At 41.8% G+C, this 24,497-nt stretch overlaps 1 protein-coding gene across 13 annotated transcripts in view; it reads right to left on the bottom strand.

The window, feature by feature from the left end:
- Positions 1-24,497, bottom strand: part of LOC131045838 (uncharacterized) — a 313,161-nt gene that overhangs the window by 187,542 nt on the left and 101,122 nt on the right. For all 13 annotated transcript variants that reach the window (XR_009105875.2, XR_009105876.2, XR_009105873.2 and 10 more), the window contains one exon: positions 24,135-24,289. Coding sequence is in view for 9 of the 13 variants with exons in the window: in XM_059221423.1 (XP_059077406.1) it covers positions 24,135-24,289 (155 nt within the window). In the remaining 4 variants the exon portion in view is untranslated. The remainder of the gene's footprint in view (positions 1-24,134; positions 24,290-24,497) is intronic.

The following is a 24,497-nucleotide window of genomic DNA, read 5'->3' as shown; positions in this document are numbered from 1 at the left end:
CGGGTAGAGAAAAGATCATGAGTTCCCGCTCATGAAATCAGCAATAGTATGACCCAATTTAATGATCTCTGATTCAATGATCCAAAAAGAATCCTCTACTGGTCGATGCTGCCACTTAACCAGGTATTTGAAGTATTCCTTGCCCCAGGTCTTCTTCACCAATTGTGTATCAAGAATGCATTCTATGACGGACAGAGTGGAACGAGTCCCTGACTATTCCAAATTGATTGGTTTCTCTGTCTGTAATGTTCCCATTTCTCTAATGCTATCCAGAGGTATGAATTTGCCTGACTTCCATCCCCGCAGGCAAGTTTACAGTGTAAGGGGATGATTGGCTAGCCGGAGGGGACAACCGCTTAGACATAATTAGCTTGGTGAAGCCTTTAATAATAAAAACTTTATAATTTTATGTTATAATGTAACTTTTTCTAAATTTAGAAAAAGTTAATAAAAATAAGTAACTTTATATTTTAAGTTACAATACACTTTTCCCTAGGAGGTGAATAAATTAAAAGGTGATCAAAGTTTATATGATGAAGTCTACCCTCAATACCCTCATAGCTTGGCGCTACTTTCTAAATATGCTTTTGGGGGGGTCGATCTAGCTTGGAAACACATAAAGGGAATTGGGCGTTGCTTTTTTTAGAGGTCTGAAATTCATTTTATTGGAAAACTATTATGATTTATGGGAGGTCTGTAGCACGTATCCAGCTATGGCAAACCAAGGAGGATGAAAACCCTCTACCTTTTGATGGTGTGGATGGAATCCTTCACCCTCAGCAACACTACAGCAGCAATATCTACTCAGAAATTGACCATTAAGGGTTACAGTCAGCAAAGTACACACCTACAGCAGCATCGACTTGTCTTAATCACCAGATCTGAGCAGTTTGTGTGTGATTTCCAACAGATACAAGCCCCCAAACTGCAGATCGTACTCTTCCAGGTTGGGCTGTACCATCTACCTTGCCTGTGGAGCACAAAGAAATAAATTCAGGGGTTTTAGATCATGCTTTTGGCCCAGAATTCATTGTTGCTGAATAAGATCAGCATTCCACCGGTTTCTTAGCACATAGATTACTTATGTCGGCAGTTTGAATATTTCTTTGGGGAAAATGTCAATAATCCAAGGGTTTGAACCTGGCACCAATCAAGGAATCACACTGCATGTGCAGATTCTTTCCTAAATTTGTTTTGGTAATTCATAGCAAGCACAATAAAGCTTAATGGAGCTGTCAGCACATACTGGAGACTTCACTAACAGCATTCTTTCAATTCCAGCACATACTGGAGACTTCACTAACAGCATTCTTTCAATTCCAGTCAATAAAAGGAACTCCACCGTGTTAGCATTGGACCAGTGGTAGGCCACATTTGGCAATTTAATGTTTAAATTCATTCATTATTCACATTTAATAGTTGTTGGAAATAAATTCAGAACTTCTGAAAATTAGTTTCACTATTGGTCTCAGTGTTTAGAAATTTCTTGGTTATATTTCCATGTTGCATAAGCCGTTCTTTAATTGCAAGAATACCCAAAAGACATAAGATACAAACAAAACCTCTTCAAATATCTGCATACCATACACTGGTCAAAGACTTAAATTAAAACAAATCCCACAGCAGAACAGCAAACCCTCGTCGGCATCTTTCAGTGGTATCAGAGCGATGATCCTACCAGCCTGGGGGTCATCAGAGTAACTCTATGCAGCGGGGCAGATTTGGTACCTACAGATATTACACACGCAGGAGACCTAGAGTGGATTTAAATTTTGTCACAGAACCACCCTTTGAGACTAATATGGGTGATATACCTGAAGGACAGAGGAGCCCACCCAGACAGGAGAGACAGATTCCACTCAATCCTGATGAGATTATGAGGAGCTTGGTTGAAGCACAGCTAAGAATTGTTGAAGCAATCAACAAGTTATAGGACACACTTGACAGGATGGATTTGGGAAATAATAGGGGAAGGCACAGGAGCCGTAGTAGGACAGTATCAGCTCCTGGAAGTAGGCGCAGCAATAGAATTCCATCTTCCCTGAGTATGCATCCATCTCACCACGAAGGGACAGGACCCATACTAGGACAGCGGATAGGCCTATGCTCCCACAGTTCACTCCTAGAGATGTACCACCATTGGCTGAGCCTCAAAATGGAATCACCTTCCAGGACACAATTATGGCTGCCAGCGATGAGTGGGCACGTCTACCAGCACATGTTAGAGATGCATTCCCGTTGCATCAATATCGTATGCAACACCATGATTCCATGAGGAGATAGAATGACAGGGGACCTAGACAGCAGTGGAATAATGATCTGAAGAAGGCCACAGATAAGCTGATTGTATCCACTTTTGAATGCAGCGGTTCCACTAGTGCATGAGCGTGGGTTCACAAGCTAGATATATACCTCTCCTTGAAACCCATGGCTGAAAACGAGGCCATTCAGATTTATGTCCTACATTTGGAGGGTGTCGCATATGACTGGTGGCACCATGGATTGGTCACGCAGAATCACACTCTCATTCATTCATACACAGAGTTCACAGAGAGGTTGATTTCCATATTTGACAGGAAAAATGTGAAACTTTATTACAGGGATTTAACTCTCCTGAAACAGTCAAGTCACATGGATACATATATTAATGAATTTCAGCATATAGCAGTGATGGTATCGGAGATACCTGATAGGAGGGTAGTTATGATCTTCATAGAGAGACTTCATGAGAGATATCGTGGTTTAGTCAAGGCTTTGAAGCCTAAGACTTTGCAGGAGGCTATTCAGCTCACGTTAGACTTGGACACCACTCCTCCATCCTCCACTTTTCAGCAAAACAAAAACTTTCCCAGGAACTCCAAACCCTTCCAGAAGCCTTTCAATCCACAAAAGGGTAACACATCTTCTCCTAGGATTGATCAAGAGACTAGAAATGAATTAAGGAGAAAGAAAATGTGTTTTACTTGTAAGGAACCTTGGGAACGAGGTCACAGATGCCTCGGTAAAGGCAAATCTCATCTCATTGAAGTGAGCTCAGATGTGGAGGATGAGCACATACAAGACACTGATGATGAGGGAGAGCATATTGAGTCTCCCCAGATTGAGCTTGACTCTACTGATGCACAAGCTACGGCCAATATTACCATGGCTACTCTTTCCAGTTATCCTAAGTTCCACGCTTTCAGATTGAAGGGAACTATTCAGGGGCATCGTGTAGTGTGTTTAATAGATACTGGAGCAACCCATAACTTTATTGATCAGCATATGGTAGAGAGACGTGGGTTACAGACAGAGGAATTTTCAGGATTTGGTGTGAAGGTTGCAGATGCTGCAGTGTTGCGATGTACTAGGAGGATTCCTCAGCGCAGTATCCAGATGGGGGACTACACTTTGACAGATGACTTTTATGTTTTACCCTTAGAGGACTATGATACAGTTATAGGTATGCAGTGGTTACAGGGAATTGGCAGATATGTCATTGATCACCGCAGAATGCAATTGGAGTTCTTAGCTGATGGTATGAAGAGAATACTGAGGGCATTATTGGATGGAGGCCCCAAGGAGGTTTCCTCCCACAGGATGGAGACTATTATCAGGCACAAAGATATCCTTTGGGCTACACGCTGCTTTATTTCATCTAAAGTACCTTCATCTCAGGAGGGCAATTCATATCACATTGATATACAATAGATTTTAGATAATCATGGGGTGGTGTTTGGTGATATACCTCCTAGAGTACCACCTGATAGAGGCTTTGAGCATGTGATAGAATTAGAGGATGGAGCAAAACCAGTCATGACCACTCCTTACCGCCATCCTAAGGCCTACAGAGATGAGATTGAGAAGATCATCAAGGAACTTCTGGACATGGGATTCATTAGACCGAGCTCTAATCCCTTTGCTTCTTCAGTTATGTTGGTGAAGAAGGATGGGACCCTACGCATGTGTATTGACTACCGTGCACTTAATAAGAAAACCATTAAGAATCGGTACCCCATTCCACGCATAGATGAGTTGTTGGATGAGCTTCATGGCTCAGTTTATTTTTCGAAGATTGATTTTCGATCAGGGTATCACTAGATTAAGGTGTGGGAGTCTGATATTCACAAAACAGCCTTTAGATGCCATTATGGTCATTATGAGTTCTTAGTGATGCCTTTTGGTCTCACTAACGCCCCAGCTACATTTCAGTCATGTATGAACCACATATTTAATAAGCATCTGTGTAAGTTTGTATTGGTATTCTTTGATGATATATTGGTTTACAGCAGATCATGGGAGGAACATCTAAGGCACTTAGATGAGGTGTTGAGCATTATGGAATTTCAGTCCTTGAATGCTAAGATGTCCAAATGCGAATTCGGGCTCACTGAGATTTTATACTTGGGTCATGTGATAGGAGTTGATGGAGTCAAAGTCCATCAAGAAAAGATCCAAGCTATTATTGATTGGCGACCTCCACGGAATATTTCAGAGTTGTGTGGTTTCCTTGATTTATGTGCTTATTACAGGAGGTTTGTAAGGGGTTATTCTCAGCTTGCAGCACCTTTGACAGATCTCACCCGCAAAGGGGCTTTCAAATGGACTTAGGAAGCACAGGAGATATTTGATAGACTTAAACAGGTGATGAGCACTTGTCCTGTGTTGGCACTTCCTAATTTCACCCAACCTTTTGTGCTTGAATGTGATGCTTCTGGAGAAGGTGTGGGTGTAGTACTTATGCAAAATCATCATCTTATTGTGTATGAGAGTAGAAAACTGAAAGACAATGAGAAATTATACTCTACCTGTGATAAAGAAATGTTGGTTATTATGCATGCTCTCACAAAATTCAGACAGTACTTAGTGGGGAGGAAATTCATTGTTAGAACTGATCGTAACAGCCTTAAGTACTTTTTAGGATAAAAAGATCTAAATGAGAGGCAGCAAAAATGGGTAAGTAAGATCCAAGCATATGATTTTGACATTGAATATGTCAAGGAGAAAAATAATGTAGTTGCTGATGCATTATCTAGGAAGCCATCCATTGCTGCCCTTTGTTCATTGAATGAGATTTCAGCTGATTGGAAATCTCAACTTTTAGTAGAATATTCCAAAAATCAGCATGCATGTGAAATTATGGATGGGATCATTTAGGATGACCTAAACACAATTGTGGATGATGTGATTTACTACAAGTGGAGAATTTATTTAATTCCGAAATCTAAACTAAAAAATCAGATTTTACATGCTTTTCATGACACTCCTGTAGCAGGACATCAAGGGTATGGTAAGACTTACAGGCAGATTAGAGAGAGGTTCTCTTAGAAAGGCCTCAAAGATGATGTTTTACAGCATGTAAGGGAGTGTATTACTTGCCAACAAAATAAAACTGAAAATACACACCCTGCTGGTCTGCTGCAACCATTACCCATTCCGAAGCAAAAATGGACTGGTATTTCAATGGATTTCACCACGGGTCTTGCCAAGGTGCAAGGGAAAGATTGCACATATGTAGTTGTGGACAGGTTGACATAATATGCTCATTTCTTTTCCATAGCAGCAGCTTATACAGCTTCACAGGTTGCTGATCTGTTTTTCAGAGAAGTATTTAGGCTCCATGGTCTTCCAAAGACCATTGTCAGTGACCGTGACAGCTGGTTCATGAGCTCTTTTTGGCAGGAGTTGTTTAAACTTACAAGCACCGAGTTGACACCTAGCACCAGCTATCACCCTCAAACTGATGGACAGACTGAGATTGTGAACAAGTAGCTCGAGGGGTATTTACGCAACTATGTGTCAGGCTAGCAGGGTACATGGGTTCGTTGGTTATATTTGGGAGAGTTTTTCTACAACACGACACATCATATGTCTATTGATATGACTCCTTTCCGTGCACTATATGGTTACGATGCCATGACATTCATGGATCTGGCACTTGGAGATAGTAGAGCACCATTGGCACAAGATTGGCTTTAAGAGAGCCAAGACATACTTAAAGCACTTAAGGAGAACATCCAGTGAGCCCAAAATCAGCAGAAGTTATATGCTAATCGCCATAGGATTGAGAGATCATTTGAGGTTGGAGAATTGGTGTTCTTGCACCTCCAACCTTACCGGCAGAGTTCTATGAAAATGAGTGGGGCAGAGAAGCTCAAGCCCCAATTCTATGCTCTGTACCATGTTTTGAGGAGAGTTGGGGAAGTAGCATATGAGATCGAGCTTCCACTAGAGAGCAGGATGCATGACGTCTTTCATGTGTCTTGCCTGAAGAAGGCAATTAGACAACACACAGTGACTTCTTTAGTGTTACCACCCTTGGATGAGGAAGGGAGGTTGATTATGGTTCCAGTTGACATCCTGGATACGCGTGAGAGGGCATTGAGGAACAGAGTGATCAGAGAGTATTTCGTTCGTTGGAAAGATTTGCCCATAGAGGATACCACTTGGGAAGGAGAAGTCATTCTGCAGCATCCAGCTCTTCAGTTGCTTGAGGACAAGCAATTCCAAGAAGGGAGGACTATAATGTCCCCATTTCTCTAACGCCTCCAGAGGTATGAATTTGCCTGACTTCCATCCCCACAGGCAAGTTTACAGTGTAAGGGGATGATTGGCTAGCTAGAGGGGACAACTGCTTAGACATGTTTAGCTTGGTGAAGCCTTTAATAATAAAAACTTTATAATTTTATATTATAAAGTTACTTTTTCTAAATTTAGAAAAAGTTAATAAAAATAATTAACTTTATATTTTAAGTTACAATGCACTTTTCCCTAGGAGGTGAATAACTTAAAAGGTGGTCAAATTTTACATGATGAAGTCTACCCTCAATACCCTCATAGCTTGGCGCTACTTTCTAAAGGGAGAAGATTCCAAAGAATCTTCTAAATATGCTTTTGTGGGGGTCGATCTAGCTTAGAGATGCATAAAGGGAATTGGGCGTTGCTTTTTTAGAGGTCTGAAATTCATTTTATTTGAAAACTATTATGATTTGTGGGGTTGGTAGCACATATCCAGCTATGGGAAACCAAGGAGGACGAAAACCCTCTACCTTTTGATGGTGTGGATGGAATCCTACACCCTTAGCAGCACTATGGCAGCAATATCTACTTAGAAATTGACCATTAAGGGTTACAGTCGGCAAAGAACACACCTACAGCAGCATCGATTTGTCTTAATCACCAGATCTGAGCAGTTTGTGTGTGATTTCCAACAGATACAAGCCCCCAAACTGCAGATCGTACTCTTCCAGGTTGGGTCGTACCATCTACCTTGCCTGTGGAGCACAAAGAAATAAATTCAGGGGTTTTAGATCATGCTTTTGGCCCAGAACTCATTGTTGCTGAATAAGATCAGCATTCCACTGGTTTCTTAGCACTATAGATTACTTATGTGGGCAGTTCAAATATTTCTTTGGGGAAAAAGTCAATAATCCAAGGGTTTGAACCTGGCACAAGTCAAGGAATCACACTAGATGTGCAGATTCTATCCTAAATTTGTTTTGGTAATTCATAGCAAGCACAATAAAGCTTAATGGAGCTGTCAGCACATACTGGAGACTTCACTAACAGCATTCTTTCAATTCCAGTCAATAAAAGGAACTCCACCATGTTAGCATTGGACCAGTGGTAGGCCACATTTGGCAATTTAATGTTTAAATTCATTCATTATTCAAATTTAATAGTTGTTGGAAATAAATTCAGAACTTCTGAAAATTAGTTTCAGTATTGGTCTCAGTGTTTAGAAATTTCTTGGTTATATTTCCATGTTGCATAAGCTGTTCTTTAATTGCAAGAATACCCAAAAGACATAAGATTCAAACAAAACCTCTTCAAATATCCACATACCATACATTGGTCAAAGACTTAAATTAAAACAAATCCCACAGCAGAACAGCAAACCCTCGTCGGCGTCTTTCACTGTCTCACCGCCATCTTCTTGTACATCACCCCTATATGGATAGAGATCTGCCACATTAAAGATAGGAGAAATGCCCAAATCTACAAGTAGAGCTATTTCATATGCATTGATAGAGAATTTTCTAACACCCTTACAAGGACCCACTTTCTTCATCTAAAGTTTGTTGTAGGCACCTACAGGAAACATTTCCTTCATCGGATGAGCCAAGACAAGGTCTCCAACCTAAAAAATGAAGTTCCCTCCACTTTTGATCAGCATGTTGTTTATACTATTGATTGCTAGATTCAATATTCATTTTGACCTCTTCATGGAGATCATGTATAAGTTTAGCAAAATCTTCACTTGTTGCACTACACCTTTCCAAACCTCCAAGATCTCTCAATTCAAACACCCCCCTTGGATGCATACCATAAACAACATAGAATGGACTAAAACCAGTACTGTGATTAGGAGAATCATTAAATGCAAACTCAGCCTGAGCCAAAGCTAAATCCCATGTACTTGGTGTTTTGCCAACAAGACATCTCAACATATTACCAATACTTCGATTAACAACCTCTATTTGACCATCCATTTGGGGGTGGTAAGTAGAACTAAAACTCAGATTTTTCCCTAATTTCTTCCATAGGGTCCTCCATAAATGACCCACAAACTTAGTATCTCTGTCAGAGATAATACTTTAAGGAATTCCATGTAACTGTACTACTACCTTGAAGAACAGATTTGCAATATTAGTGGCATCACTAGTTTTCTTACAAGGTATGAAATGTACCATCTTAGAAAATCTATCTACGACTACAAAGGTAGAATCATTGCCCCTTTGAGTCCAAGGCAAACCCAGTACAAAATCCATACTGAGTCCCAAGGTCGAGTTGGAACTGGAAGTGACTGATATAGCCCAACATTCTGACTTCTCCCTTTGGCATGTTGACATATGCTGGACCTTTCCACATATCTTCTCACATCTACTTGCATTTTTGGCCAATAATAATGAATACTCAACTACAAATAAGTCTTATCCTGTCCAAAGTGAACAGCAAGATTACCACAATGCTTCTCCTTCAACAAATAACCTTCTCATGGATCCTTTAAGAATGCATAACTTATTCCCCTTGAACAACAATGGTGCAGTAGCACCTAATAGGCCTTCATGCTTTAATGAAGAAATCATGCAATATTCTAAGGGTTTTGAGTTCATGTTATGTAATAAGGTCAATCATGACCATTCTTGATGTAATAAGTGTCTTTGAGATTGTTAGATAGGGTTTTGAATCATAATGAGGTCATATTGACAAGATTGTCAAACGTTGTCATTATGTTCAAAATGAGTGTCAATGGATCAAAAATGTTGATTTATGATATGTAAGGGTCTTTGTGGTCTATTTGGACAGATTTGAATCATTATTGGGTCATGTCATAGATTAAGTCTAGATTCAATTTGTAGCAAAATTGTCAAAATTGTCAACAAGTTGTCAAAGCAACTTTTGTGTTCGGAAAGGGTAATTAAGTGATTGTTAGTGAAGTTGGTTTCCAAGGTGGTTACAACCGATGGGAGGCCTGAAAAGTGTTTAAAAGGGCCTTCCCACGTTGAGTTTGAGGTTGGATGGAAGTTAGTGTATGAAGAAAACAAAAATCAATAAGAATTATCACTGAGTTTCTGCATTTTGTGAGTTTTTCCATACGTAGCAGTCTGATCTTCTTCATATTTCATTGCGAAAACTTAATCATCAACCTTGGAAGCCCGTTGGTTATGATTGGGGGATGAATATACTTACTTTCCATCTTTATTGCACTTGATTTCATTGTATTTTGAAGGAGATATAGTGATTTTTATAAAAACAGTCCATACCCTAACCTAGGGTAACCAGTCACTGTGCAATAATGATTTTGTTTTGTTTTCACGTTAAATAAACCACTTCAAAGGGTGGAAAAGATTTGTATATGTGTACTTTTATTGCCTTATGCTTTGCAGGGTTCCATGACTTGCTTTTGCACATGCAATATGATGTCAAAATGCTGATTTGACAGTGCCACAGTCTGGTAAAACTCTGATTCCTGTGTGTTCCAGAGCTTTGTACTCTTTTGTATGGAAGGATTATTGTGCAAATGTCATATGGATGGAAATAATATTGCGTCTACTTTCATTTGCTTCAAGTCTGATTGAATTTCATGAAAAAATGAGCAAGTTATGATCATTTTTGTGAAAGAAGCCTGTTCAGAAAATGGTTTTCCAGAACTGCAATTAGAAATTATGTTGGTACAGCTATGTATGGTTGAATAAGGACCTGCCACTTGGTGTGTGGATAGATTATGATGTCGTGAACAAACTTCCTTCTTACCAGAAAAATTCATCTTATGATTAGAGAGGTCAAATGAGCCAATTTCTAAAAACTGTCATGTCTATGTGAGTTCCTGTCACTGCTGCTACAGGAAGGTTGCAGAATACTATTATATGAAATTTTTATGATCTTGGTGACCATGTGTGGTCTTTTCATGTCACATTTATCATTCCAAAGTGTCTCAAGGTGTTGACTTGTACAGTTTAGCATTGTGAGATGGGTTTATGGACAAGTTGGGTCCTCATAGGGAAGTGGCTTGTGTGAGTAGGATATAAGGGTTTGGTGAAGTCTGAGCTGTAATGAACCTTTGTTGTACCTGCCTTGCCTTCCTGAGATTAGGATCAAATTCGTCACTCCAAGGGTTTAGTTATGGCAATAAATCGGATCGAGGGTTCCCTGCAACATTATAGACATGGCAATACATATATATCAGCAATAATAGTAATTCAGTTACATAAAAACAGACCCACTCAGAACGTTGGGGGCACTCCAGGTTGGCTAAGCTACCTATCCAAACCCATCCCGTCTCTTAGGGCTCATAGGGTCACCTAAGGATGGGCCCAGCATACCCCTGGCTGGAACCCCCTTATTCCGAATGTGCTAACAAACAAAAAACAGTAGGAAGATAACAAATGCCTACAGAAACATATATTCATAATTATAGAATTAGCATTACTTGATTAACATTTATCCATTTTGTTAATTTGTAGGGGTTGATTCATTACATTTGTGCCTAGTTGCAGGAATATGACTATCATTAATTAGTATTACTTTTCTTTGCTTATTTGTTGCGTCTATGAATGAATTATGTTTATTCTCCTGTCTGGTACTAAGTTCATTTTAATGAATCATACTAAACCTGATATTGCAGGTTACCTATTTGGCGTGAAAGATAAGTTCATTTTACCCTTTTTGCTCGTTATAGATGTGTTTAGTTCATTGGCAAGAATTGTTATGCATGGAACCGATTTAGCAATTAATTTGGGCCACTAGTTAGATTATATTCATTACTGTTATATGAAGGATGAATTAAAGGAAAGCAAATTGAATACGACTTGCACAAGGAAATACTTCATTGGCGATAAACACATGGGCACATTTCGACACCCAAACGGACTGGCCTAAGAACGTACCACACTGCTGGTGATGGGGAGAGATGCTTACTAGGCGCTGGTTCTTCGTCGTTGGGAAGAACCAACGACTAGCCCTCCACATCGTCTGTTGTCTAATGCACTCACTGGCTAATCCTTATGGCTGTCCAGGCATCATAAAATATGAAACTGAAATAAATATTATTGCTCAGTAACAAAGTTACCTATTAGACGCTTCCCCTTGCCCTTCTCTCCTTGTCACCTCCTTCTCTTGTGCTTCCCTTGGGGTGCGGGGTTTATACCTCTTCAAACCACACGATTCTCTTTGAAACATGGCGTCTATTCCGGAGGTGACTTGGGAATGGACGCGTCCTTTCATCACTTACACTAGTTAAGATAAAACGCATTTAAGCGGTAAAATAATTTATGCATTGGAAGAAAAAAATATGTTCATCTACATGTATAGTCTATGTCTCTAGTCATTTCCGTTGTCTACACGGGAATATGACAGAGTGTTTGTGAGTTTCAAGTTGGCCTAAGACGTGTAATTGGCCTGATGAAATGTATTCCAAGGATTGGATTGAGTTTGTGAAGTTGATGTTCACTTTTGGTGGTTTGTGTAGCCTAGTGACTTGAGAGAACCTATGTGTTTGAGGTGTCTTTAGGTGACTGTTGCTACAAAAGAAAATGATGTGTTTAAACCTGATATGAAGGGATGTTTCTAGTCATGGACCCGAGCCTCTGCATCAAAAAAACCTTCTTGAATCGTGAAGTCCAGACATGGCTCTCTATTCCTAGCAATAGGATCACTGCAAGCTTCAAATGCCCAATTGGCCATAATAGAACCTTTGTTTGCCATTTCATTTAGTGAATAAAAAGTAAATGCCCAATACTCGCACAATCTAAATATTTCTTGAAAGACATGATTATTTGGCCAATGAAAGACATGAACAATGATGATAATAGATAATCTAAAATAATCATTATATGTTTTAGATTGCGCCAAATGATCATCCTCACTACCAGGGTTCACTACCTTCTTACCCTAGTTCCTCATTTCAGCACTTTCTTTCTTTTCCTATCCTTGAATCTGATTTCCTTGATAAAAGTTGACTTCAATCTACTTGAGATCACACCTAACTCTGCTCCTTAATGTGCCTAAACTGCATTTGAATTGTTGAAAACATTACATTTTTTATTTCTCATATATAGGCATTCCAATTACACTTCCTTACTGGTCGGCTAAGGTGAGGGTTTCATTTTGTTCTTTACATTGCAATTTCGAATCTCCTTCATCCTCCTTTAGGTCGGCCATGTCTAATCATTGTTAGCCGCATTATTGTATACGGGAATACGAATAGTTAATTAAGTCATAATTGGGTTTGTTGGTTGGCACCCGAGGGGTGGCAGTTGCGATGCGGCGGTTGGCGCTCGCACCCCCTCAGTATCTTTATATACTCCTCATTGTAACTTGTAAAGGACACGAATTATGAAGGGAATAACATATCTGATACTTGTCTGATCTTTATGACATTGTTCTGCATTACGTACTTTATGCTTTAAGTATTCACCCAAGAGGGCAAACATTTGGCGCCGTTGCCTAGACGTACTCGGGAACGGAAGACACGGATAGCGCACAAACACAATGGGCCTACCAGTTGGTGAAATAAACCCAGAGGGGGACGATGCGCAAACGGAACTTTACACAAGCGAAGACACGGCAACGAGAGAATTTTCAATTCTACTCCAGGTAGCCATCCAGACCTATGTCCGACGAGAGGCGGCGGAGGCGGAAATCCCACCAAGTGTCGTGTGGACAGCTCTGGAGGTTAGCCCAGCAATGAACCGGTTGATGAACCACCTCCCCCGGTTGCTTGCACAAGCATCGCTAGCACAACAGGCGCACCTGGAGGAGATTGCCCAGGAAGAGTGACGCCAACAGATCCTTCGCAACTACGAAGAAAACAACTGACGGGAAACGGAACGAGATGGCGCTAGGCCAGAAGGGAATTGAACGTTGAACTTTTTATTTTCAAATAAAAGTGTCATTGACACAAGTTGTACTTGAGCAGATGAATTAATAAAGACATGTTTTGATTTATGAATTGAGAGTTATGGAAATGTGCGACAATTAATGCCAAACCTATTGAATAAAGATAGAAATAAAAAACCAGAAACAAACGAGTGGGAGGCCGCGCAGAGGGCCTTGATTCTGGAGCAGCAAGTAGAACGTAGACGGAGCCTGAGGCAACTTGCCGAAGGACGACCTGCCGAAGGGGGGCCCGAGGGGAACCAAGGAGGTGTCACGGAGGGTGCAGAGGCCGACGGAAATTTCTACGCGTCGCCAGATCATCGTAGGACGCGGAGCCATGAAGAATTTCTAGAAGAAACAAGGTTACGGCGAAATCTAGTCGAGGAGACTCAGGATCAGTTTAGAAACTTATCCCTTATGCCACGGAGTGAAGATCACCAACGGGAAGCAGGAGTGGGCGCGTGTGAGAGTGAAGGGGAGGGCAACCGTACGGGTGTAGGTGCCACACGAGACAGGTAAAACACCGTACCTCCAGTCACCCACGCAGGACACACCACCGGCGCCTTCTTCATTAGGGACGCCTTCTGCACTTCCTTAGTTTTTTTTCTTCTTCTGGATTTTGCGAGCTCCATGTATTCTCCATTTTGTTGTAAGTCGCCTGGAGACGACTTTTCTTTTTGGGGGGGATGATGTTAGCCGCATTATTGTATACGGGAATACGAATAGTTAATTAAGTCGTAATTGGGTTTGTTGGTTGGCACCCGAGGGGTAGCAGTTGCGATGCAGCGGTTGGCGCTCGCACCCCCTCGGTATCTTTATATACTCCTCATTGTAACTTGTAAAGAACACGAATTATGAAGGGAATAACATATCTAATACTTGTCTGATCTTTATGACATTGTTCTGCATTACGTACTTTATGCTTTAAGTATTCACCTGAGAGGGCAAACAATCATGTTTTTTCAAATTAAAGTCTCAAATTTTCTCATGCTCTTTCAAGTCGCCCAGCTTCATCATGTATTTTTGCCTTGTTTGAATGATATAAATGTAAGTTTGAGCGCTCAAATTCAGAACACATTTCACACTAGCATATTCTTCCAAGCGGATTTTCTGCCTTGTGTAGGGATTTTCCAGCTAATTTTCTACCTTGCCTTTTGAATTTTGCTTGCACTTAATTCACATGATTTTGATGTGAAAATGAGGTTTTAGGACTCTCTCTTATATCCATCTCAAACTTGGGAATAACAAATCTCCTAATGAAGCCGACCTAAGCAAGGATTTTCATTTGTTCCATATGTTTTGCCTTGCTTTACATGTTTGTGAAAGGGATTTTCAAACTTTTCACCAAGTTAGCCCTCTTGATATGGCCTTAACTCTCCTCTAGCATGTTTAGCATGACTACTAGGTGCATTTAAGGGGTTGTCACCCATTAGTACCAGACTAGATGGTGCATTCGAGATGGGTTGTCCTAAACTAGAGGGTGCTAAACAAGGGTCGACAAGCATTTGTCCAAGCGCACTTGTGAGTTGTGTAAGAACAAGTGTGGGCGCATTTAGCATATAGTCAAGGACTAAAGTGAGCACATCTTCTAGTTGTCCAATGACTAGTAAACGCTATGGTGAATTTGTCCACGGATTTCGTGAATTGCCTAAGGAAAACATCGGATTTGAGTGAGAATCCATGTTCCAACCTTGGATTTTGATTTTTAAGTTTTGAATTCCCCATTTGAACTTAAGATTTTACATTTAAACTTTGAATTACCAAACTTCAACAAGGATTTTGAATTTCAATTTTGGAATTCCCTTTCTTAACCATGGATTTTTCATCTTTAAATTCCATTTTTCAAACAAGGAAATTCCAAGGATTTGAACTTTGAAAATTGCACTTTGTCAAGGATTTTACAAGATTTTCCTTATATTTCTATCCTATCAAGATCGAAAAATTCAACCTTGACAAGGAATTTTCCTTGCCAAGATATCAAATTCTTGAAATTTTCCTATTTTGCAAATTTTATCCTCTTGACGACTTGTCTTGACAACATTTTGACAAATTTGACAACTTTTGCACTTTTGACAACATTTTCAAACTCCATCGTTTGTCAAGTGAATTTTGTGAATTTCCTCATTTTCATGACTTCCATTGTTTTCCCTCTTGAATTTCTTTAATTCCTCTTTATATTTTATCAGACAAGTTTCCCCTCCATCATCAAGTCGGCTAGGCTTGATTTGATTTCACCTCTAGGCGTATAAATCGCATACAAATAGAGAACCCCTATCGAAGATTTCAGGTCATTAAAAACTGAAATTTAAGTTCATTTCGCAAATCTCAAGTGGTTAAAAACTGTACTACACCTTAATTTCGGAAATTTTGGGTGGTCAAGAACAAAACTTTTTTCACCCTTTACTTGGTCATTCATTTTCAAAAAATTTGGGTAGCTAGGAATTGATTTCTCTTGCAGAGATCTGAGTTGTCCCCTTTGGTGGAAATTCATGATGTGCATGAACAAATTATCCAATGCTAGGCAGAAATTTGAAGTGTTCATGAACTAAGGGACCCTATACTTAGCAGATTTTTCATTTGTGCATGCACTAGACACTCAACGTTTGATGGAGATTTCACCTGTGCAAGAACTCATGGGTGGTTTGTGCATTCAGTCCTTGTCCCGGATTTGGAACTTCCTGGCTTGAACATACCCATCCAAAGATGAGCCTTTGCACCCTGAGTCACTTCATGGATTGATCAAAGTTCACTCCTAGACTTGAAAAGACACAACTGTTTGCCCTCTCAAGTGAATAACTTAAAGTACACAGATAAAGCACGTAATGCAGAATAATAATACCATAGATATCAGATGCAATATAAGAGATGTTATTCCATTCATAAGTGTTCCCAATTGTTGTCTCACAAGTTACATCCGGAAGTAATATAAAGATACCGAGGGAGTACGAGCGCCAACCGTCGCACCGCAACTGCCACCCCTCGATTGCCAACTAACCAAGACAATTACAACTTAATTAACTAGTTTTATTTCCGTGTACAATATTGCCGCCAACATCATCCCCCCCAAAAGAAAAGAAGTTGTCTCCGGACGACTTAATACAAAATAGAGATGACATTAAACAGAACTGCTGACGCCAGTCGAGCCCGGAACTTATATACCTGCTACGTCCTCGCTTAAAAACCCTTTTCTGCTACCATCCTATGCTCAAGTGCGGATTTCACCATTAGTGCTTCCTTTGACATCACAATCCTCCTGTGCCTAAACCAAACTTGCCTGCAAAACATGCTTTTCAGTCTCAACCTCCACCAACTGCTACTCAAATGATACTGTCTCCCTAGCCAATTTGTCCTCGATAGCCACCAACGTTGCCCTCTCGGCATCCAACTCCTGGGTACGCTGAGCTACATCTTACGCTAGGACTGCCTCCAACCTGGTGGTCAGCTCCTCCCGAGCCCTCTCTGTATCCACCAAGGCAACCTCACGTCCAGCCGAGACATACTCCAAGTTCCTCAAAGCGTACCATTCCTGCCTGGAGGTGGCCACAACCCGCTGGCACAAAGGCTAGTAGACACCTCAAATCCTCCATCACACTCCCCAAAGGCTAATAACTGAAATGAATAACTCCCTGGTGTCATACAACTGCGCGGACCTGCAATGCCTTCCCTCAAACTCTGTTTGTTCCCAACCTCCAAATCCGTCTCCCTCTACGGCTTATGGCTTCCCCACCAATGCTTAGCTGTAGGCTTCTTTCTCACAGTACGAACAACCACAACACTTACCGTGACATCTCCAATGCCCTCCGTCCAACTCCAACAAGTGTACTGTAGCTCAAAAATAAACTGGGCTCTGGGGGCAATGCCCCCAGCGGGGTCGTGGGGCAGCGCCCTAGCGGGGTCCTGGGGCAGCGCCCCCTCCGCCTACACCAATTTACAACCTTCAGAACCACACAAAAGTCCATGGCGCGCATCATTTCTGTGATATTTTATGATGTCAAAACCCTTCTTCTACGCTCCAATATTTTCAGTGTCCAAGCTCCAGATGTCATCAAATAATTTTTCAATTTGGTCGTCGTCGTTTTTTTTTGTTTTTTTTTTTGTTTCACCGTAATGTCCCCGATGGCACCCCGGCCATACAACCTCCCCGTACGGTCAACAACCTCCTTACCGTACGGACACCCCTCCAGTGTACGGACACTTCCCGTGTGATCAATATCCCTCCACCGTACAGTTGTGTTTGTTTGTGTGGTGTACTTGGCGTGCGGGTGTGTGCAATCTCCTTCCTCCGCGTTGTTTCCTTCTTTTATTTATTTTCCTCTATTCGCCTCTTCGATTGTGCGGGTTAAAATAGCCACCGAACGGTGACCCCGCGATACCACCGCACGGTGGACACACGGTGCCACCGTACGGTGGGCACACGGTGCACCCGCTGTGCCATCGCACGGTGACCCCAAGGTGCCACCGCACGATGGACCCGTAGTACCACAGCACGATGACCCCGCGGTGCCACCATACAGTGACCACGCGGTGCCACCGCACGGTGGACCCGTGGTGCCACCGCACGGTGACCCCGCGGTGCCACTGCACGATGGATGCGTGGCCCCACCGTATGGTGCACTTTGCCCTTTTTTTTCTTTTTTTTTTTTTTAGCCATACGGACCTGTACGGCCCTACTGTTTTTTTTTTGTTTTTTTTTTTATATCTAATTGTTGAGAGTCTTCGGCTCGGGTCCCATGCCTCTGGGATCGCCCTTCATCCTTCTCGGTTTTCCTCGCCCGAGAGTCTCCTGCTGTGGTCTTGTGCCTCTTGAGTCACCTACCCAGTCTCTTGAGTCCCCTTCCATCCTCTTGGGTCCCCCTCCGGGCTCTCATATGTCCGGCCGGCCTCTCGGGTCCCCTGCGCGCTTCGCGTGGTAAGGTTTCAATTTGGATTCGTTGGTGGCAAGTCTATTTTCAATGGCCATCTGAAGACCTGGAACCACAAATTCTACAAGGACCACGGCCTCTTTCCCGTACATCAGAAGAAGAAGAATAATAAAGATTTTGAAGGCTGCGGCCTTCCACACAGGGTTCCAATCGTTCCCAACACAATTGATTTTCGGATTATCTACGTCACCGAGGTTTGGGGCATCTCCCTTCCAATATTCTATGTATTCTGGCAGGTACACCTCCTCTATTACTTGCTCTGGTTCCTCTACTTCGAGCCTGTAGCTCTGGAACATTTCATAATCCTCCATCTGCCAATGGAAGAGCCCGTTCAATGACCCTGTCTCATCCTCGGAGCACTCTCCTAGTTTGAAAATCTCTTCGTCGTTGGGCTCCCTGCAGCCCCATCCTTCGTCCCTCGAGTCACCTTTTCCTTCATCCTCCGATTCCAAAAATGATGCCAGTTCCTCGTCAACAACCTGGGTCCTCAGATCAATGGTGTACTTCCGCCCCCCTTTCTCCATAGAAAGGGTGTTCTTTTTCCAATCGCGGTTCACCTTTGCTGTAACCAGCCACCCTCTACCTAAGATGGCGTCATACCCCTTCTTCTTGAGTGGGATTACCACAAAATCTAGTATGAAAGGTTGCATGCCGATGGTGACCGGCTAGGCCATTAGGGTGTCGAGTGGCTTGATGTCATGCTGGTCTGCACCTACCAAGTTGAACGTGGGTGACCATACTATTGGCTTCCCCAGCTTCTTCCACGTATCCTCTGGCAGTACATTCACCCCCGAACCTTCGTCCACGATGGTGTCTTTGAGGATAGCCTCGAGAATTCCCATCTCTACTACAGCAGGATGCCAACCACTATTTAAAGCCAACAACATTGGGTCAGCCGAGGGGCTGACCGGAACTTACGCCGTGTAGCATGCAAAGGTGCCTGTGCAGTGGTCTGTATGGAAATAAAAATGGCGGTTCTTAACTGTGGCATTGTTTCTAGAAGGTCCTTTACCCTTATAGGTACTTCCATCTGCAGTACTTGCCCAATGATGTTATTTTCCGCTTCCGTACGGGATGATGTACTCGCCCCCTCGTTGTCCCGTCGTTCGGTCGTCATCTCACGTTCAATATTGGCCATTGCCTCCGGTAATCTCTCCTTCTCCGTACGGGGGTCGGGATAAGTGGTTTTTTTCGTCTGGGCAAGGGTGATCGCCAATACTTCTTTCTCACCAGTCTTCTTAGCCTTCTCAATGCTGAGGAGATTAACCCCTGCCTGTGGGCAATTTGCATCCTCATGGTCGCCTGGCCCACACCATCGGCAAAGGTGCTGAGGGGTGGCTTCCTTCGTGCAATCACGGGCGAAGTGCCCCCACTGATTACAAGCCCTACATTGGATAATTGGTCGGCCATTGGCGTCATACTGGATACAGCTTCCGTTATTGTTATTGTTGCTATTCCTTGCACCACCGCGTCTGTTGTCCCGATAACCTCGAGATGATGCCGTTGTGTTGGTTTGCTACGTCGTACCCGCTAGTGCGGATGTTGTGGCCTGCTCCGTGAACAACACTTGGCTCATTTGCATACTTCAAGTTTTCATGTTGTATGGGCATTCCTTGATGGAGTGTCCCATCACTTGGCAAATCTCGCAGAATGCTTTCTTCGGGCAAGTACCCTTTGTATGCCCCTCCTCTTTGCACTCAATGCGCCATAGGTCCCCTTCAGTTCGACCGGTGCTTCTCATTGTTTTGAATTCCCTCCTCATTCGCTCCATGTCTTTCTAGAGCGCTTGCACCCGTTTGCTAGCCTCGCTGTCGCTGCTGCTTTCCTGTGACGAGTCATCCTCCTCGGACGAGCTATCCTTCTTTTTCTTTTTCTTCGATGTCTTGGTCTCGCTCTCGAGATCCATCACTCTATTGTATGCGTCTTCGTACGATGTAGGTGGAACGATTTTCATCTTCCTTCGGAGGGAATGCTTTAGTCCCTCCACGAACCATCGCTTTTTCTACCCATCTGCTGGTTGACTCTCCATTTTTCCCAATAGTTCCTTCAGCCGCCGACTATAGGCTCGGACAGTCTCGGTCTTGTTCTGCTTCGTTCCATAGATCTCAATGACTATTTCATTGTCATCTCTCAAGAGGCAGAACTCTATCCCAAACTCCTTCTTCAGGTCTGGCCATGTGCCGACTTTGGCCTTGTCCATATCTAAGTACCAGTCAATGGCCACTCCCCTTAAAGTTTTTGGGAACTATCTAACCCATTCGTTTTGGTCGGTAACACCGTTTGCTGACCATATGGTTTCGCACGTTCGACAATGGCGAATGGGATCTTCCTTCCCATCGCCATTGAACTTCGGCAATTTCTGTTTACTCCCCATCGATGGGGGTCGTCTTCCTGGAGGTGGTTGTGGCTGTGTCTATGCCCCTGCGCCACTCCCTCCGGTCCTTCCGGTGACGGTGGTGTGTCTTGCGTGGTTGACTGGAGGTACAGTGTTTTGCCTGTTGAGTGTGGCACCTACCGTACGGTTATCCTCCCCTTTGTTGTCACCCGCGCCCACTCCTGGCTCCCTATGGTGATCCTCACTTTGTGGTGTAAGGGATAAGTTTTTGAACCGATCTCGGGTCTCTTCGACTAGATCTCTCCTTAACCTTGTTTCCTCTAGAAACTCTTCGTGGCTCCACACCCTATGGTGTTTTGGCGACACGTAGAAATTTCCGTCGGCTTCTGCACCCTCCGTGACACCTCCTTGGTTCCCCTCGGGCCACCCTTCGGCAGGTCGTCCTTTGGCAAGTTGCCTCAGCCTCCGTCTACGTTCTACTTGCTACTCCAAAATCAAGGCCCTTTGCGCGGCCTCCCACTTGTCCGTTTCTGCTTTTTTTTTTTTTTTAGTTCTATCTTTATTTAATACATTGGGCATAAATCACTTCCGTACATAGCAAGCACATGCCATGTACACAAAAAAAAAACTTTTTTTTTTTTTTTTTTTTTTAAATTTTTCCTTTCGGCCACAATTTATCTCAACATTGTGCTGGGATTATTACAGGGTTCAATTTCCCCTTTGCCGATTGTTTCGTGGGCGCGTCGTCGGCCTCTAGGTTCATCTCACCGACGGGTAGGCCCATCGCGTCCGTGCGCCATCCGCATCTTCCGTTCTCGAGTACGTCTAGGCAACGGCGCCAAATGTTTGCCCTCACGGGTGAATAACTTAAAGTACACAGATAAAGCACATAATGCAGAATAATAATGCCATAGATATCAAATGCAATATAAGAGATGTTATTCCATTCATAAGTGTTCCCAATTGTTGTCTCACAAGTTACATCCGAAAGTATATAAAGATACCGAGGGGGTGCGAGCGCCAACCGTCGCACCGCAACTGCCACCCCTCGGTTGCCAACTAACCAAGACAATTACAACTTAATTAACTAGTTTTATTTCCGTGTACAATATTGACACCAACAACAACCAAACCCTCCCCAAAGGCTAAAAGATCAAAATAATTGCCAAAACAACTAACCTAATAAGCGAAAAAGTGGGGGTCCCCATTTGCAATGAGATGTGTATGTTTACAACACAACATCCTCACTACCAGAAAATATAACTTTTGGAAAATGACAATTGCTATAGATAACCATGGCTGAAAATAGGAAATTTTATGCAACAATGGCCTCTAATTCTGATCCATTTCTTCACTCTAAAATTGATATATTCATCTAATGCAAAGTTTTAAAACCCGGACTCGCCACGGGCTCGGCAAACCCAAAAAATTGGACTCTGACTCGAACTCGTGAAAGACTTAGCAAGGACTCGGCCAAAAAAAAACCGTAGTTTAACAAAAAAAACATAAAGAAATTAATGCATTTAGAGAACATAAAGTCATAGTTGAAACATTACACATGTCATATGATCTCCAAACACTCAATATTTGAAATTTCATCATTCATACTCATAGTTTCAAACTATAAAATGTATAATAGCAGCATAAGTTTATAAATGTTTACAAAATTACATATAATGATAGGTCTAGATCTTGGGGGATAGAGGAGAGACTGAGATAGAGAGTGGTAGAGAGAGGGGATAGAGGAAGAGTGACAGGGAGATAGATAGGTCTAAAATTCAGGGCAGATAAAGTGAGTGAGATAGAGAGGGTGAGAGAATGCTAATAGGAGCCTATTGATTACTGAAATTTGACTGTCTGAAAATTTAAAAGATCTTCTAAAACCTAGAATTTGCATTATAATTCCTAGAGATCTAAAACCACTCCCAAACATCTTGCCAATATATACATGAAATATAACTTGAAATGCCACTTATACTTAAATGTTATATTTCATATATATATTCTGATGAAGAGAATAAGACTGACTTGAAAAAACAGATTTAGATAATTTTTTGACGTGTTTTCCGGGTTGCACGAGTCTAGTCAAAAGACTCGTGAGTCCAAGCGAAAGACTCGCTTGGACTCGCCTCGCGAGTCCGTGCCGAGTCGACTTGTGGCGCCACTGGACTTGAGAGTCCGTGGCAAGTCCACGAGTTTTTAAACTATGATCTAATGAATACTAGAAACCTAAACACCAATCCTTTGGCAATGATAGGAGTTCTCAATAGACTCTCCCACTAAAAGCAAACACTACACCAAACTAACAAATTGATAAAGATAAAGCAGCCTATGATACATCATGCGATCTAGTTGGGACATAATAGAGAACATTTATCTCAAAAATTTCTACTGTCTTCTTCCACGAAGCATATACCCTCTCAAATTTGTCCCTTAGCACTCCTAACTATGACTATTGGGTACCATATCTTCTATTGTGGGGCTGACAAAGAAAACTTAAAGGAGAAATTTTATTGTTACCAATTGTGTCATTCATATTATCATGTTGCCATTAAATATTTGAATCGTGCATTTAAACTTTGACCATCACCTTAATAGTGTGGGTTGCATTTTTCATGGTTTGTACCATCTTTCTCTTGCAGTTCACACAATCTCATCTATTTGACAGTGATTTTACCCTGGTCATGCAATATACTACTTGGCACCACCATGCAACACCTCTCTCGCACAATTCAACAACCTTTGCTTATCATGCTTACTGATTGCATGACTTCATGTTATTTGCTAGCAAGAAAACCACTAATTGGGCACTTAACTAGTTGTCAGGTTTAATCACTTCGGCATGTGATTTACACTTGTATGTTGTCCTTAAGCATCAAGTCAAGAAATTTATCAGCCTTTTCCATAAGTCAACATTTTTAAACCCTAATTGCATGATTTTGTTGCCCTTGCCATTATTTTTGTTCCTAGTTCATGTAATTCAACTGTCATATGTTGGTTTTGCAATACCTATCACACAATTTTGACATCACGCCACTATTTTGTCATCTACTCACTTCCCTAGCACTACAACGTGTTGACTGCTGCTGGTTTGAATGTTGATTGTCTGATGATTGAGGAATGAAAGATGATGAAATAATATAAATACACATTTATGTTGTTGTAGACAAAACAAGTCATCCTTATTTTATTTCTCTAAGCTTCTGTAGTGGTTTAACAAATAGGACTGAATGGGGATGTCCCCACACTGCAGCAGTTAGCTGCAAGCCTCCTACATGGGAGGTCTTAAGTTCAAATCTCAAAGCATTGTTCAATAAAAAAAAACAAATAGGAATGAATTATAATGAACAATTTTGCTTTCACTAATTTTGAGTTCTCCACTATAAGTTTTCCTGCAGTAGCCAAGCATGAAAAATTATACTACAGACTATATTTGACCACCATCAATGGGAACTATGTAAGATGTGCTAGCCAGGGAAAAACATAATCACAGTATTAGTGAAGGATGCATCTCTTACTCTAAAGAAAAGAACTTTTGGCTGCCCGTTAGGACCATCTGCATCATTTGTCTGACAGTAGAATTGTGCTCCCAAACATATAGCCCAACTGTTACAGGATTGTAGACAGCAACTACGAGTAATACCAGACATGCTCGCCAATACTTGTCCTTATACTGGAAAAATAGGCATGTCAGAACTCAACAGACGAAATGAATAATATATCATTATAACTGCACATCGTAATCTTCCTATTAATAAAAGGACTTTGCCATAGCTGATAGAGGATAAATAAAACAACACAAAGTAAATTGCAAGCCCATATATCCAAGAGCTCATGTTGTTATAACAATATTGTGACGACATAAAACAGTTCATGATATC

The sequence above is a fragment of the Cryptomeria japonica genome, chromosome 5 (genome assembly GCF_030272615.1).
Source record: "Cryptomeria japonica chromosome 5, Sugi_1.0, whole genome shotgun sequence".
In the NCBI taxonomy this organism is placed as follows: domain Eukaryota; kingdom Viridiplantae; phylum Streptophyta; class Pinopsida; order Cupressales; family Cupressaceae; genus Cryptomeria; species Cryptomeria japonica.
Note: the sequence above shows the minus strand (reverse complement) of the source record. Positions and strands in the feature narration are given on the sequence as shown.